A 17,508-nucleotide genomic window follows, 5' to 3' on the forward strand; every position below is an offset into this window, starting at 1 on the left:
AAATTACAAGTCAAGATAATAAAAATATTCTGTGTGAATATATTTTTCATACTCTATAATAAATCATCTTTTATTTCAAATATGTCGTTCAAACATCCTCCTGTACGCGTTACATTCGTAAAACATTAAGGGACAAAAAGAGAGAGCTTGGATGGGGGCGAAAAACGAGAAATGAAATGATGAGGGAAATACGAGCGTAGTTTATACTCTATGTCACGTACAGTCGCACATACGGACAAAAAAGCTGTGGTAGTTAAAGAGATCACGCGTAAATTATTCAATATCGTTTACCATACAAATTTTACGAATTCGACATGACAAAAACTTTTTTTCATGATACTCTCTTATTGTTAGAGAAAAAAAAAAGCAAAATCTTCTACTGGATGTATTGTCAAAATATTCATTATCACTAACAAACCAATGCTACACTTTCAGTGTATTTTTTAAAAGGTTTATGTGTATTGTAATTTTAAACTGATAAAATATGTAAAAAAAATTACTATAATCCCTAACTCGAAACATAAATGAGGTAAGAGTATTCCAGATCACGTACATCGTTAGTTATTTATACTGTGAAAAATTTAATGGATAAAACCTGCTTTCTTACATCTTATACAACGATCATAAATGAAATACACTAGATTTTTTCTTTATTTTTTGACAGATTTAATCTCTTGTCTATTTGTTTAATTTTGAATCTTACAGACTGCATCTCTGTCTATTGTGAAAAAAAAAGATATGTAAAGCAATCAACATAAGACAAAATAATATATTTCAATTTTTATATTGTTTTTTTAATTTTTGACACGAAACTGATGACTGCATTTGTGTTTCAATACAGAAGTGCATGAGTTAAGATGAGAATTTGAACCGATTAAATTATTACATTTGGGACTCTAAATGAATTTTTCTTCACTTAAAATGTTATATGTACGTAGTGATATATCCTGTATGAAGAAATTTTAGCTCTCTATACCAAACGTATTTCGAATGTTTTCTACGGGCAAAAAGAATATACATAATGAAAGTAATGATATATTGGCAAAAAACTGTAAGATCTGAAAATGTGCATAATTTCTATGCTAATGATGCTACGGGGTTGATCGAGGGCTCAAATGAAAGCTCTCGATGGAAGGAAGAAAGTCGATATAGTAAAAATCATCATTGGAGCATAGTTCATGCTAAAATTAAAGCAAGTTCCCGTTTTACCCCATTTTAGGAGTGAAGTAATTAATTTTTCTAATGTTTGACCTGATTCCGCATTTCTACGCATCAAGACGAAGAGAATGAGTGGTCGATCATCAAAATCGGACAACTTTGATTTTTCGACCCTAAAAAATGGCAAGTGGTACCCCTTTCCATTTTTTTTGGCCAAAAAATAAAAGTTCTCCGATTTTCGAGTTTGACCACTCATTCTCTTCGTCTTGATGCGTAGAAATGCGGAATCGGGGCACAGCCCAAGAAAATCCACTTTAACACCCTTAAAAGGGGGTAAAACTAAATACACGTTAAAAATCATCATCCCCTTGACTTTAAACCCTTATAACTCATGAACGGATGGTCCAATAACTAATTTTAGGGACGTTTAAGAAAGCTTAAAATCTGAGCTAAACATACATATCCATGAAAAGTGTTTGAAAAATTGCTTTCACCCTTAAAATTGCTAAAATATAAAAAAAAATCACATTTTTTTGGGAGTTCGCCAACTATTTTAGCGATTTTAAGGGTGAAATAAATTTTTTAAACATTTTTTATGGATATGTATCGTTAGCTAAGATTCTAAGGTTTCTAAATACCTCTTAAAAATCATCATTCAATGACTAGTAGAAGAGTTATAGAGATCCGAAGTCAAAGAGAAGATGATTTTTGACCCTTACTTTAACTTTGGATCTCTATAACTCTTCTACTAGTCATTGAATGATGATTTTTAAGAGGTATTTAGAAACCTTAGAATCTTAGCTAACGATACATATCCATAAAAAATGTTTAAAAAATTTATTTCACCCTTAAAATCGCTAAAATAGTTGGCGAACTCCCAAAAAAATGTGATTTTTTTTTATATTTTAGCAATTTTAAGGGTGAAAGCAATTTTTCAAACACTTTTCATGGATATGTATGTTTAGCTCAGATTTTAAGCTTTCTTAAACGTCCCTAAAATTAGTTATTGGACCATCCGTTCATGAGTTATAAGGGTTTAAAGTCAAGGGGATGATGATTTTTAACGTGTATTTAGTTTTACCCCCTTTTAAGGGTGTTAAAGTGGATTTTCTTGGGCTGTGCCCCGATTCCGCATTTCTACGCATCAAGACGAAGAGAATGAGTGGTCAAACTCGAAAATCGGAGAACTTTTATTTTTTGGCCAAAAAAAATGGAAAGGGGTACCACTTGCCATTTTTTAGGGTCGAAAAATCAAAGTTGTCCGATTTTGATGATCGACCACTCATTCTCTTCGTCTTGATGCGTAGAAATGCGGAATCAGGTCAAACATTAGAAAAATTAATTACTTCACTCCTAAAATGGGGTAAAACGGGAACTTGCTTTAATTTTAGCATGAACTATGCTCCAATGATGATTTTTACTATATCGACTTTCTTCCTTCCATCGAGAGCTTTCATTTGAGCCCTCGATCAACCCCGTAGCATCATTAGTATAGAAGTCATGCACATTTTTATGACTTAAGAAAAATTAAAAAAAAAAACTTTAGTCCCCAAAAGTACCCCATAGTTCCACGAGGGGAACCTGTGGGGAACGGTGTTTTTTTATATGGGATGTATTACAAGGAGTTATAAATCCATTAAACAAGTCAATAGATGAATAAAGCGTAAATTATCGAGGATAAAGATGAACAGGCGACCAAAGATAGTGACTCTTGGCTTTGCCATAGAAAATTAATTAAATCAATGAACTGAGCTTGACCACGATTGAATATGGATGCACATGAAAAGTTTCTTATATCATTATAATTATTATTATAATCCTGTTTAATCCTTTTTAATTAAAAAACCTAGAAAGTTTTATTCATTTGTAAAAAACTTCTTTCATTCCAAAGTACGAATGTAGATTTCAGAGTTAATTAAAGTTATCGTATATTAAGTTATTCATTTAACAAATCGTTGCATGCTCAATTAAATGCCCTTGTTTTTCTTTAGTATTCAAGTAAAAAAAAATTCCAAAATCTATTAAAATATTTATTTTCATATTTCGTTATTGTATGAATGATTGTACAATTTTTCGGAACAGTGTAGAATAATAAAACCAAAAAAAAAGAAAAAGCTTGCTGTAAAGCGGATCAGAACCCTAATTCATTAGAATTTAACTAGTGCACTGTATCGAAAATCGATTAATTGAATCAGTTATTTAGTATTCGAATAAATTATATACATTTTAAACAATTTAAATAATCGATTTACTTGATTCAATTAATTCTTTATTGGACAAAGAATGTTTATTTCTCCTAGTATCCAAGCATTCGGTAAAAGTAACATAAATTACCTCAATTCAATTAAAATCACTTGTTTTTTTGTCTAAAAAAAAATACATTTTTTCGATTGTGATTGATAGTATTGATTTTGTCAAGAGATAAATTTGTTCTGAATAAAAAATTGACATAAATAAACCATGATAAATGTATATTTGAAATTTTCTTAGCTCGAATAAAAAGAAAAACAAGAAAAAAGAGTAGGATGTATAAAGCTCATCCCCTTTAACATTGAAAGATTTCATTTATCCCTAAGTAAATTTCACGAAAGAGCACTCAGATTGGAGGGATTATTCGCACTCGCTCCAAGTAATAACATACGAAACATCTGAAGTTAAGCAAAGTTTGTTGTGGAAGCTATAATGGTAATAATAATAATAGTTATAATATTTGCAAATCATACTTATCTTGCTCATATTACAGTTTGAGAAAGTTTGACAATATTGTACTAAATGATTGACAAATCTCGTACAGTCATAGTAATTATATGATCAATCTATGTTTCTAGATGACATCATTTTGGGTTGTATAAAATCATTCTATTTAGATCAAAGTGCATATTAATATGCAAACAGATTATCATGTGGGATTTGCTTTTTAGGGATAGTTAGAACAATTATCTGATGTTTCATAGTAATGACGTGCAATTGGTAATTACAAGACTTATCGAAGGTGACAGTAATGTCAGGTGATTATTGAGAATTTCTAGCATAAGCAACTATCGAGGTGGTTTTAAGCTACACGAAGACAATGAAACAATCAGCTTCATTTAATCCTTTGGTGAGCGATAGGGATAAGCACTTGAAACCTATAATCTCAGTCAAACCAAGTTTGACCAAGATTCTCTACTAGGATTTGTAATTTTAACTATTACTTTCATTATTTTTTTTTAATCTGATTATTTTTTTTATCGTTAGGTAGATTACGATCATACTAAATGCGTCTATGTCGTATGCTATAATCCACAAAGACATAATAAATTACGAGGGATAAATTCTCTTATATTACTGTCCCTTTTCTTCTTCTACATCCATCCTAATTCTATGTGGAAAGTTTTTTCTTATGGCCACACTTGGAGAATTACGTGAATACTAACGTTACTACCCCCCTATGAGTAAAAAAATTGTCATGATGATATATTAATGTCGTACTACATGATCTGTTATGTTTTATCATCAAGTTAAGCATAAAAAAGCAAGGGAGAAAAGAATAGAAAGAATATTAAAAAAAGAAAATGACAAAAAGTTAAAACTGAAAAGAAAAAGTTCTTTTTTTTTTCATCACAGATTTTTGGTTTCATACTGTGTGATACTGATTAATGTAACTGGTTGAATTATTGATATCTCTAAAGAAAAGTAAGATTAAAAAATTTTAACAGGTTTAGGTAAAGCTTTTAATTCGTTCAACTGACATCGAAATTATAACTTCACTTAATTAACACTTTTTCTTGACTTTAACTAAGTTTTATATTTCTGAAAAGAAATGGAATCGAATTAATGAAATGAAATTTCTTTGAAAATTTTATATCAAGCTATTAATATGTTTTGAGGAAATTATTTCAAGTGATAAATAAAATGAATAGGTTATATGAAAAATATGGCATGAAAAAAGTTTTAATTATGACCTCTTAATGAAATATCAAGATATCTTCTTTAAAAAAGTTTGAAAGAGTTTTTTTTAATAATTTTATATCTGTAAATGATTTGTTGAAATAATTATCTTATGTCATCTATATCAGTGTTATTATATTACTGGTGTTGTGTTTGAGATGTTGCAATTCAAATGGGTATCAAAGAGTATAACTTGATACATGATCTATATCTCTAGTAGAGCATTTCATATACTGATAGACGTACAAAGATATTCTGCAGATATCTTTTGCTAAAACACTTGAAAGAAAATGAATCTGGATAGTATTGTATTCAATGATTTATTCGAGTATCATATCTTTCAATAGTTTTCCCATGCATGTATTCTATTCTTGCTTCACTTATGCAGGTGATCTATTTATTAATCTTCAAAGTATACATTGAACAGTTAGAATTTAGAGTTATTCAATGGAGAATCTATGCTGAGTGTAAATGACAGGCTATGTGAGATTGAGTTTCTCTGTTGAAAATAATGATCATATTTTTTTCCAAGTGTAGTAAAGCATATTAATCAAATATATTGCTATTTTGATTGCATTTATAATATATTGGATAAAATAGAAACAGGTAGAAAACCATGATTGATGATAAAAAATTTGATTAAATAGTTTGTAGGTTTACTGTAAATTTGAATGCCTATTTTGGAATTTGAAATAATTCTACCTTAGCTAGGAATATAAATTGTTGGGTTCTTAGTCAAGTCTGACCCAAGAGTAGCTAATTTATATATCCTACTATTTAGTGTTAACCGTAAAACTCACTTTATCTTAGCACAGAATGTGCAATAAGGATACAAAGAATAAATAACATAAATTAAGTAGTATTATAAAAATTCACCTCAAGAAATAAGTATTTATTATATGAATTTAAAAAATGCAACATCTTCATTGATATATCAAATGAATTTAAATAGAATTGTTGAGCTTCCAGTGAACTGAAACTAATTAATCCGTTGAAAATTTAATACTCATGCAGATAATGAAGTAAAGAAGCAATAAATATGAATTTAAAATGAAAACAAGACAACTAAAAAGTGGTGAATATTTATTGCGTTCACAGTTAATTAAAAGCCATACTTTTCTGAATCTCTTTTTATCATCATATTTCTTTTCTTCACCTACAGTTTAACATCAATACATCACATTTTATTTCTATTTTGTGAGCAAAGACGTAGTTGGAAATTGATTTTTCTTTTTTTTTCGGGAAAAAAGAAAATTTTGATAAAATTGGTATAGTTTGATGCTCACATAATTCAGAAAAAAAAATATACAGTTTCACAAAAGTGGCAATGTTATGTGTCGTGTTGAGCTGATTTCGTAGCTAGTGACATTGAAAGTCGATACTTTCCTTTTATCATGGGTTTGTACTTCGGATTTCCAGGATGAAGTTTTTCCAATAATCCAAACATTAGTTCGAAAGTTAATTCATTGATAGAAAAGAAAAAAAATTTTAAAACAATAAAAAAATATATTCCAATTTCAAATAAATGGAATTTGAATAGCTCTCTATTTACTATTGACGTCATACATGGACTTTGTATGACTGTATACCTAGATGTTGGATATGACCATTTCTATCCACATGGAGTCTCTTTTACGAATATAGATCTGGACTTTAGATTTACTTTTGTTTCTTTTTTTTTTTATGAATAATTTGTTATTTATTCTTTTCAAAGTATTTGGATGTTTGATGACCAATGTTTAGTTGAGATCAATATTGATGAAGAGATGATTAAAAAAGAAAAAAAAATGGTCTTCACTTTAGTTAGATGTCTAGATGTATTATCAATATATAGAAATATATAAGCATTCTGGGTATGTTCATAAAAGCATCGTCCATAGAATTTTTGTGGTATACTATTTGTGTACTGAATGGAGTAGAAAAATCAGAGTGAAAAAGATTGAGAAACAGCTTTGGTATTGAAGGATATTGGAAAATATTCTCGGCGGATATGTTGAGTGTTGGGAGAAGGAAATGTTGTCACTGTCCGTATATATCTATTCTTTTCCATTTTCCTATAAGTATAGCAATTCTCACAAAGAATTTTTCCTAAAGCTTATATGCTTATTTTTATCGTAATGGAAAAGGATGTTTATATTTACTTTTTTGTATAAAAATGAGATAATTATTGTAATGTATAGATAATTTTATTAGACTTAACATTTTTTTAAATAAATTTATTTTTAATCATGAGCGTTGATGTGAAAAAATGCTTTTTTTTTCAAATTAATAGAGAAAATTTGATGAAGATGATCAATGTAAAGCAAAGCGTCTCAAAAAAATGTAAAAACCTTATAATTTTCAATAAACTTTAAAAGCTTCTATAAAGTTGACAAAAAATATTCAATCAAAGTCGATAAGTAGTGCCTCAAAGCTTGTACTTTTTCGTCTAATTTACTTTCAATAACCCCAGTAAATTTTATTCAATCGTGCTATTAGTTGCTAGTGCAAAAAAATTGTTTTTGGCTTTGAAAGCTTATAACTAATGAATAAATGATCATACAATGATCATATGAAGATCAAACAGCTGAAAGTTTTTCACTAAATATAATCCTCTAAAAAACTTATTTTATATAAAAAAAACCTTACTTGAAACATTTATAGTACTAGAATCTACAAAAACTTTATCATAATTTTTCAAATAAATTAAAAATATAAATTCAACTTGATGATAACCAACCAAAAGTGATATTGAAAGTATCTGAAAACTTTCTTCAAGTACAGTTATACTATAAAGTTGTAATTTCAACTTGATTAAATTCAAGCAAAAGATAATTAAACCAAAATTCCAATAAAATGGTTCAAATAAAAGATGTTGATTGTGAAAATTGGATAAAAATATAATAAAAAATATATTATTTGCGTGATTCAATGCAATAACTACCAATAATCAACAAAGCATATAATACTTCTAGTAGTAGAACCTAAATGCTGCCTAATAATAACGCAGTGGTATCATTAATAATACGTCTGTTGGATAGTTCACACCATTTTGTCATCTATTGCTCGACGGTCACGACAAACGATCGTTGATATGAGCTTTAAAAATTGCGTCACGTTTTCTCTCTTTCCTCGTTTCCTATACTGAGAGCTTAAAATGAATGAATCATTGAACCGTCACGTTTTTTCTCCCCCTTTAACCCCTAGAATATAGAGAATAGTTTAAAGTTGTAAATGACTTGGCTATCATTTTCGGTTGATATCCACACACACACACACATAAAAAAAAATTGATTTTTACATAAAATCAAAAATATGAATAGCACATAAAATAGTAGTAGGATTTTTTTGATAGTTTTTTCTATTGTTACAAGTATTTTTTTTCATTTCCGTTGAGAAACGACGCATTATTTTTTCTCTATTGGAATGCACGAAAATTTCAGCACATAGGAATGCACGTATTTTTTAAGTTAAGTTTATTTTATTTTCATGTATATCCATGTGCACATGACAAGGTAATATATATGTCTATGGCTGAATGTGACTTTTAGTCTAAACTAGTATGAGGAAAAAGACCAACCAGCACTTTCGGGAATCTTCAACTACACCCATGAGACTTGCGACCCAGTAGTTTGCCTCAAAATATTGAGAATGCATGTGAGACATCATGACGTTGAAAGAGGACAACTGGGAATACAAAAAGGTCTATGAGATACTATTTGCCAAAACCGTTGTTTCTCGGTTATCGAGTGGTCTATGATCTTCCGTTACAAGTTAAAAACCGGAGGTCATTACGCTTCATGAAATCGTCATTAGAATCGAGTGCCAAATAGTTTTCTGCCAATATACAGTATTTCCCGGAAATATACAATATTCAATTGTCAAAGAAATTTAATGTTTCCGTGTTTCAACGTTCATTCACGTTGATGTGCTTTCATTCCATTATCAATTGAAAATAAATATTGCATTGAAACAGAAATTTTCGATTGAATTATATATATTACAGTTCATTTCTAGCTGAGGGAGATATGTCATTATAATAATGCATTTTTCACATTTAAAATTAATTATTGTCGATGAAAAAGCAAGATAGCATGATACCATTAAGATAAAACAATTTTTAAAAATATTTTTTAAAAAACCTTTGTGTTTATTTCAATTAATTGTTTGATAGTGTAATTATATTTATAAATTAGTAACATATTGCAATTAACTTTTTCCAGTACAATTAATTGAAACCACATTTAGTTGGATTAATTTAATTACTAATAATTCAAATCCTATGAAAAGTATACCATAAAATTTCTTTTAATATGTTATTTGCAAAAAGTTTATACAATAATTGATTTGTCACATAATTTCAGAGAATCATTAATTAATCGTAAATAACTGCAACTTGAACCCTGTGTTAAATCAATAAGTGTATTTAACTCGATTAGTTGGTTCTCTCACGTTTACACGATCCTTCTTGAAATTTACAACAAAACCACGTTTGAAATATAATATGTAATAGAATAGTTTAAAAAATCAATTTTGTAATGATAATGTTGTGTAATGAATTTATTGATAGGTACTTACATATGACAGTTAGATGGGCGTTGGCTCTAATTGCTTTTATTTTACCATAAGGTCCCACTTGACATTGGTATTCTCCATCATCAGTTAATGAAGCATCTCTAATTGTCAAATTGTAAACACCAGCATTCTGATTGCCTTCCAACTTGAGCCTTGGATAACCCACGATATTTCCGTCTAGAAAAAATAATTGGATGATTTGTTTTTTTTTTGCGTTCAAGTGTAATTAAGTAAACAATGGAAAAATCAGTCATGCATTAAAGGAGAGCTAAACCGAAAGATGATTATTAACCATTCATGAAATTTTTTAATTTTGTTCTTTCGAATCAATGATCCACTGAATAATTAAACAACATTATTAACTCACACAAACAATACCGAGTTGTATTTAAATTTACATTTAATTTGTTGAAGATAGATAATTTTTTATATAATGAATATTTTTCAAAATAATTTAATCATAATTAATTTAAAAAAATGGTAATATTTTACTAATTTTTGTTAAAACAACTCATTAAAATTGGAAAAAATTGTAATACCTTGGTAAGTAAATTTAAAAAAAATGGAAAAAGCTTTTTATTGTTTTCTATAATAAAAAGTTTTATGAATAATTGAAAAATAGTGATATAAATAATTTTCCAGTTATTTTTTGGATATAAATCACCAAAATATTTGAATAAAGTCTATCCTATTCCATGATCCCATTATAATTGAATTTTTTTCTCCTTTTCTTTCTACTAAAGCTTATTTTATACAAATATATATCAGATATGAGAAATACGATGACAGAATATAATAAGCCCTGGTTACAACTAATCTGTTTGTAAGTTTTCTTTAGTAAAGAGCTTACTAGGTTGAATGACGAAGGCAAAACCATCCTTGGCCCATTGCACATTTCCCATCCTATTTGCAACGACACATGGTATCATCACTCTACCACCTTCTTGAACCGAGCTGTTCACCGGTCTCACCCTGAAAGACTGCTGAGTTGTATCTCCTGGAAAGTTGAAAAAAAATACAACATTAATCATTGACATTAACTAGTTATTTGTTGAAAAGTTTGAGTTGCAAAAGTTGAACAACTAAACCAGAGGAATAAACTTTAGCGTAGCAAAGTTTTGAATAATTTTGCATGGCATGTTGATTAGAATATTTAAAAATGCATTTGATAATTAAAATTACTGATGTTGATAAAAATAAAATAATCTTTTCTTGAGATAATATATTTGATGATGATTCTTTTAAATATCAAGATGCTTAATAATATATGACGTAGAATTTTTTAATGAGAGAATACATTTACTTTTTAAATAAATCCGCTTATGATGGAGCAAATACATTTGATATAATATTTATTGAGAGAATTATCTGTGAATTCCAACCATAAAGAGGATAAATCATATTCTTATTATTGTCACTAACTAAATACTTAATCTGACAGTATAAAAAATAAATAAAAAATTTGAAACAATTTTTCAAATGTTTATTCTTCATAAAAAATGATTTTATATTAAAACAACGAATTTTTTGTCCGCTAGTGCAACAGATTTTTTTTACAAATAATGACCTGCGCTATTTGCTCATGCATATCATTAATATGGCCAGAGTAAATCTTGTTTTATTATTGATTTTTCGAACCATTCATAAATTTTTTATTAATATAACAGATCGTTATTTTATTTTGAAAAATAATAACAGGATTCAAAGGATACTGTCAGTGGTGCTATGACGAATTTGAAAGCTTAGAAAATACTCTTGAACATTCTTAACAATTTTCTCTCTGATGATTTAGTTGTCATCTAATAATCAGAAATCAGAAGATGAAGAAAAAGTAAAACATTGCGATGTAGTGTATAACTCAAAATTCATTTCTGTATACACCAATTTTTATTTCTAAACTTCGAATCATGTATTTCTCATTTTTTTCCACTTCCGAACAGTGAAAAAATTCTCTCCGTGTACTGCAAATTTTTTTTTATTAATTAATTTGTTTATTTTCAAAAACATTCAGATGTTAAATAAATTTTCATTTCAATTAGAGCGTGTAAAATCATTAATTTTATTTCTACAAAATCCAATAATTTCTTCACTTCGATTCTTATGAAAAACTATTCATTAGTTATTAACTAAAAGTACTTGGGAAACTTGTTTATAAAAAATCTGAATCTGATGAGACAAAGTTAGATGTGCTTCTGTAATAATGAATATTTCCTTGAAGAAGTTGGAGTTATCTTAAAAAATCATGAGATTAAAAGTAGATGAAGGCGGAGGAGAAGAAGGAAAAGTACAGTATTATCAAACTTGAACAAAATCGATAATAGAGTATAAATATCAGAAGTCACTCATTATAATATGAATTGGTGCATATAATTTAATGCACTCGATGATGCATATTTTTTTTTTGGCATTTGTCAGATGCAATTTGTCGCAACTTATCTTTAGTGAAGTAGAAAGATTGAATGCAGAAGTCTGGCAAATGTCCGACGAAAAAGATGAAAACTTTACGATCTGCTTTTTTTGAGAAAAAGCAGTTGGTTATTCATTCGAGCGATGAATTGAAATCGAATCGCTGAATTCAACGTCCTGTAAGTAACTCAATGACTGTTTTCTTCCACGTGGTGAGAGTAGTGAGCAAACTTAAGATATCCATTATCATAAGGTATTATTTATTAAGTGCTCGAGTGTGTGTGTGTGTGTGTGTGTGTGTGTGTATAAGTATTTACTGTTTGTATTAGGGCATCATAATATTTTCCTTCGGACTTCTAACAAAAATAGTAGAGTTCATTTTTTTAAATAGAATCCTATCGCATGTGTAAATATGATATGTTTGCCTTAGTTTTTCAGGTCAGATTTTGACTTTTAAATTTATAAAAAAAATTTTGTTGGGTAGAAAACATGATAAAATTTATCTACACTTAATAAAGATTAACTTTTTTTACAAGAATATTTAATTTTGAATTTTTTAAGAAAGAAAAGTAATCATTCTTCATTTTAAACAAATAAATTTTATTCATATTCTCTCTATTAGTTAACAAAAATATATATTATTTTAAATAAATGTCGTAAATAATATTGGGAAATTGAAATAAAATAATTTTATTCAAAACAATATTCTACACAATTATTTTTCCATGCATAAATTCTAAAAAGGAATCATCATTAAATTGTGCATAATTTGTCACTGACTAATGCGAACAAGTTGTTTAATATTTTAAACCATAAAATAATAGTAAAACAATAATTAAATTATAACTCGACTATTCAGGCATCTTAGAAAGTTATAGTATTGAACGCAATATCAACTACGATCGATGGAGTATCAAGGTATGGAAAGGAAAGAGACATGAGTAAAATTATTCACGGGTAACCAACCTGCCACCGACGAGTTCTGCAAATTAATTAACACGTTTGTAGTGAATGTTCATCAACAGCATGAAGATGAAAAGCCACTTTTATTTAACTGTTTTGCATAACAGAATCTTCTGTCTTATTGTGACCCTTACATTTCATTTGAATTAGCATGAGACTTGTTCAAGACATTTTAACATATACATGCATCGAGGATGCATATTTCATAGCAACTTGTCAACGCAATAGCAACTTGTTAAGGAATCATAATTAGCTAATGTCAATACAATTCAATTACAATATGATAGAGTAGTCGAAACAAGATGCCACGAGATTCTCTTTTAATCGGGATTTATTGACAGATGAACTTTAGTGGTTGGTGATTAGAATTAACAGCATTAGATTTAGTGATTAAAAAAAAATAATTTTTATTTTACATTATTTATAATTTTTATAGCATTTTTTAATTAATTTTCCATCAATTTATTTACTCAATTTTTAATTGACATTTTGTAGCAAATGGATGAAAGTTACTTGAAATAAACTGCTGCACTCGTAACGAATAAATATAAAAAAAAATAATTTTTATAAAAATTCCAGCCGTTATTAAAAACACATCAACAATGATCATTAATTAATTTTAATATTGAAATAAAGTAATCAAGTTTAATTAATTCAATTTAATTAATACCATGAAAATTATTTTTATTTCAAATAGATAAAAAATCATCCTGAGATTTAATAATTTTGGTCTAATGAAAACTTTTTCAGTCATCGTTTAACAGGTTTGCATTAAAATGATTAAATTTATATTAAAAAAGTATTTTTTTTTGTTAAAACAGATATTGAGTGTGTACGTCTAATTGTGTAGCTTATACATAAGAGTATTATAGTGGACTTTCCACGTAGGGCTGCAAGCTATTGGGAAAGATTTGAGGGCAATAAGACTGGAATACACGAGTCCAATGACTTTTCCTTTAATAGAATCCCATCTAATACTGTTATTCATGCAAGAGATTATTGATCCAATGAGTAATTATGTCTGGCATTTAGTAATTCCATATTAAATCAAATAATAAATTCACAAATTTGCACATATCTATTATTTTCAAGTCATGTTGATAAGTTTATTTGATAATATGGTCAATAACCTACTAAAGACTTTAATGAATTTATTGCATATAAAAAATACTAATAAACTGTTTTAAAATCTTTGACTAACATTTAATGACATGTCCTTTTAATTAATGTAATTAATTGCAATTACAGTAAAAAATAGAATAAAATAGTTAATTTAAAGTAAAATTCGATTGAGATGTTGATGGAGCAAACTTGTAATTGAAAAAAGAATTATTATTAATTACGTACTAAATATTTTGATGAAAAAAGTCAAACGAACAGATGAAAAATGCAAACGCATTAACTATCATACATAAAACTTCCATTAACATACAAATAATATTATTTTCTGACATTTATTATCGATTTTCTTGATATTTTTCATTTCAGAATAATTAATAAACCTTTTTTTTTTCTTTTAGCTTCTAAAATCACTCTTAATAAATCCAAGATACTTCTTTCTCAAACTGCTTACCAATTTTAAATGTAAGTTATCATTAAGCGACTTATTTAAATAAAGAATTTATACTTTTAGTAAATCAATATAATATTAATCAATATAATGGAAAAGATATTGAAAATTTATAATACTTAAAATTCAAGATTGTAACCTTCCCATTTCATATATGCAAATGGCAATAGCCAGTTTTCACACACTTTATTCCAATTTCATTTTATCTTGATACTATTTTATTATTTTAATTAGGAATTTCAATACTACAGACATTATCTTTTATAACTTTATAATAAGAGAAAAGAGAATATTTTACAAACCTCAAGTTTAAAGAATTTTATTATTAATTTTCATTTCTTTAAAGTATCTTTGAATCTTACCTACATATTAAACAACCTTACTTTATTTATTATATATATAATTTCTTTATACTAATAGCCTTTTGATTTATCGATAATTATAAATTCCTGTACAAACTGCAAATCAATTGCACACATTTTAATAATGTCTCTAATCAGTGATAATTCCAAATGATTTGACAGTTATATGATGATACAGAAATAAAGATATCGATTGATGGAGATAAACAATTTATGCAAATATTATACATTAAGATTTACAGGGGAAGTAATCAAGTAATTGAGTCTATAAAATGACATGATAAAGCTCATTAATATCTGAATGCATCTTTATTAAAAACTTGTAATATCTGCTGTAATTAAAATGAAAAAAAAAAATGAAAAACCTCAGACATCCGTTGTGATATTCGTTATATTCACCATATTATTTAGTGATGGGAACTATACAATTTTCTCAGGAATACTTAAGACGTACTAGTGACTTTAAAGCACATGTTTTTACACTATAATCATTAACGTATTAACACAATATAAGAGTATAGAGTGTACTTACATATAAGTGAATATTAATAGCATAAATATGACTTTGCATTATGTGTAATATAATCTTTAATTATAATTACTGAGTGTATATAAAATCCAGGAAAAGGATAGTTCGGATGAAATATTTCTCCTTACAGAGAGCTTTTGAAGATACTTTTTAGTGTTTAAGAAAACAATTTATTCATTGATTAAAAGTGAGTCTATTACTTCAGCACAAGGTCTTTACGACTTCAAAAGAATATTTGATATTATTTTGAGTTGATGAAAAGATGTTTTTTAGTTTATTTCGTTGTTGTAGTGAAGTTATTAGACTTTTTAAATTGTTTAGAAATAATTTATCGATTTAACTTCGGAAGTATTGTAAGTGTTTGCTTCTAAAACGTTTTAGAAACACTTGGATTTAGAGTGTAAAGATCGAGGTTGTATTTCTTTCTACTACGTAACATTACCAAACTTCTTCTCTGAAGAAGTTTAACCTTTTGAAAAAACTTAAGCTTTGGTTCTTAGTGTGGCCTGTAAACAACTGAGGTATTATAATCAAAAGAAAATTTTATTTTCTATGGTTTTTAATCAGTTATTTAACAAAAAAAAAGGAATATTAAAGTAATTTCTATTTAAAATTCATATTCTACATCGAATGTGAGTTTAATATAATTATTTCAATAATTAAAGTTTTAAAAGCGGTTTTAATGATAAAGCTTAACTCGTTAATAATTTTTGTAAAAATGAAAACTAATTATTATGTAACCGTACTTTACCACTTTTCAAAAGATATTTTAATATTTTAAAATCTTTTTTTTTTTGTTAAATAGCTCTACAATATTTAATTGTATTTAAATATATTTCATATTTTGTAATGAAGCTGAATAAAGTATTTTTCAAATATAAAAATAAAATATACTTTAATCTATCTTTGTAAATGATTTTTTCATAAACTTAAACCGGTAAGTAATTAAAAAAAAATCAATCTAGCTACGAAATGAAACTTTATTACATAATTGTCCTCTTAAAATCATCAACTAGCTATTAACTAATGTTATTGTCCCTTTAAGTAGGTCACATAATACAACACATGCAAAAACAAGCTAATTTTCAATAGATTACTAGATTAGCGTGGCTTTATCTCATAGATATACACACACACAATAACCACACTACTATACAGTCCACACTAGTTATTACCACAGACAATTTCTGCAGTGCATCAAAGGAAAAAGTTTCCAAGAAAAATCAATTCAAATTTTTTCGTGTAATTAATTGTATCTGATGTAATTAATTTTCCTGTAAATTAAGAGAATGAGTGGAGATGAAAAACTTTATTAAGGTGACGATGGAAAGATATATGATATAATGAAAAAATATATATATATGGTAGATAGAGAAAGATGGTAAAGTAGTTGAGTAAATAATCATCAAGTTAACATATATGTGCAATGGAGATAATTAAGACGATACTTATATAGTGGTAGATGTAGAGGGTGATTGATCTAACAGTTCTTCCTACATGTGATCGCTATGACTTGGCATTGTAGCAATCACGCAAACTTTTTATTCTTTCATTCCCTTCTTGTTATAAATAATTGTTTTCCTAGTAAAATTCATTCTCACAATTTCATTTATTTGTTGTAACAGTTATTGTTATTTTAAATATGATATACACCTACTGCATACGAAGCAGTTTGTTGGTTTTAATAATCTTTTATTCCAGGATGTAATAAATTACTTGAAATTATATATATTTTTATAAATAGGCGGATCAACAAAGTTGTTATATTTTATTTTCTACTTCAAATATTTGCAGTTATAATAAAGACAAATATTATATTACAGTAATGCTGAAGGATATTGTTCAAGTTCTCGTAAAAAGAAAAATATATTTCCAGCAAAAGTAGAAGAAGAGAAGGAAAGAGGAGAAATTCTGAATTTTTCTGGTATGTAAAATCTAAAGCTTCAAAACCACAAAACGAAGAATGTCAAAGAGAATTTTGTATGGATTTTGTACTTAATCTAACTATACAAATTTTTTTTATCTTTTTACTGTGT

At 27.4% G+C, this 17,508-nt stretch overlaps 1 protein-coding gene across 3 annotated transcripts in view; it reads right to left on the reverse strand.

Annotated features, from left to right (window-relative positions):
• The window catches only part of LOC118072870 (nephrin-like), a 142,576-nt gene that overhangs the window by 24,636 nt on the left and 100,432 nt on the right, over positions 1–17,508 (reverse strand). For all 3 annotated transcript variants that reach the window (XM_035093018.1, XM_035093019.1, XM_035093020.1), the window contains exons 2-3: positions 10,493–10,639; positions 9,646–9,819 (exon numbers count right to left, since the gene is read on the reverse strand). In XM_035093018.1, the coding sequence (XP_034948909.1) occupies positions 9,646–9,819; positions 10,493–10,639 (321 nt within the window). The remainder of the gene's footprint in view (positions 1–9,645; positions 9,820–10,492; positions 10,640–17,508) is intronic.

The sequence above is a fragment of the Chelonus insularis genome, unplaced genomic scaffold, assembly GCF_013357705.1.
Source record: "Chelonus insularis isolate UGA/USDA-ARS -01 unplaced genomic scaffold, ASM1335770v1 contig_94_pilon, whole genome shotgun sequence".
Lineage (NCBI taxonomy): Eukaryota > Metazoa > Arthropoda > Insecta > Hymenoptera > Braconidae > Chelonus > Chelonus insularis.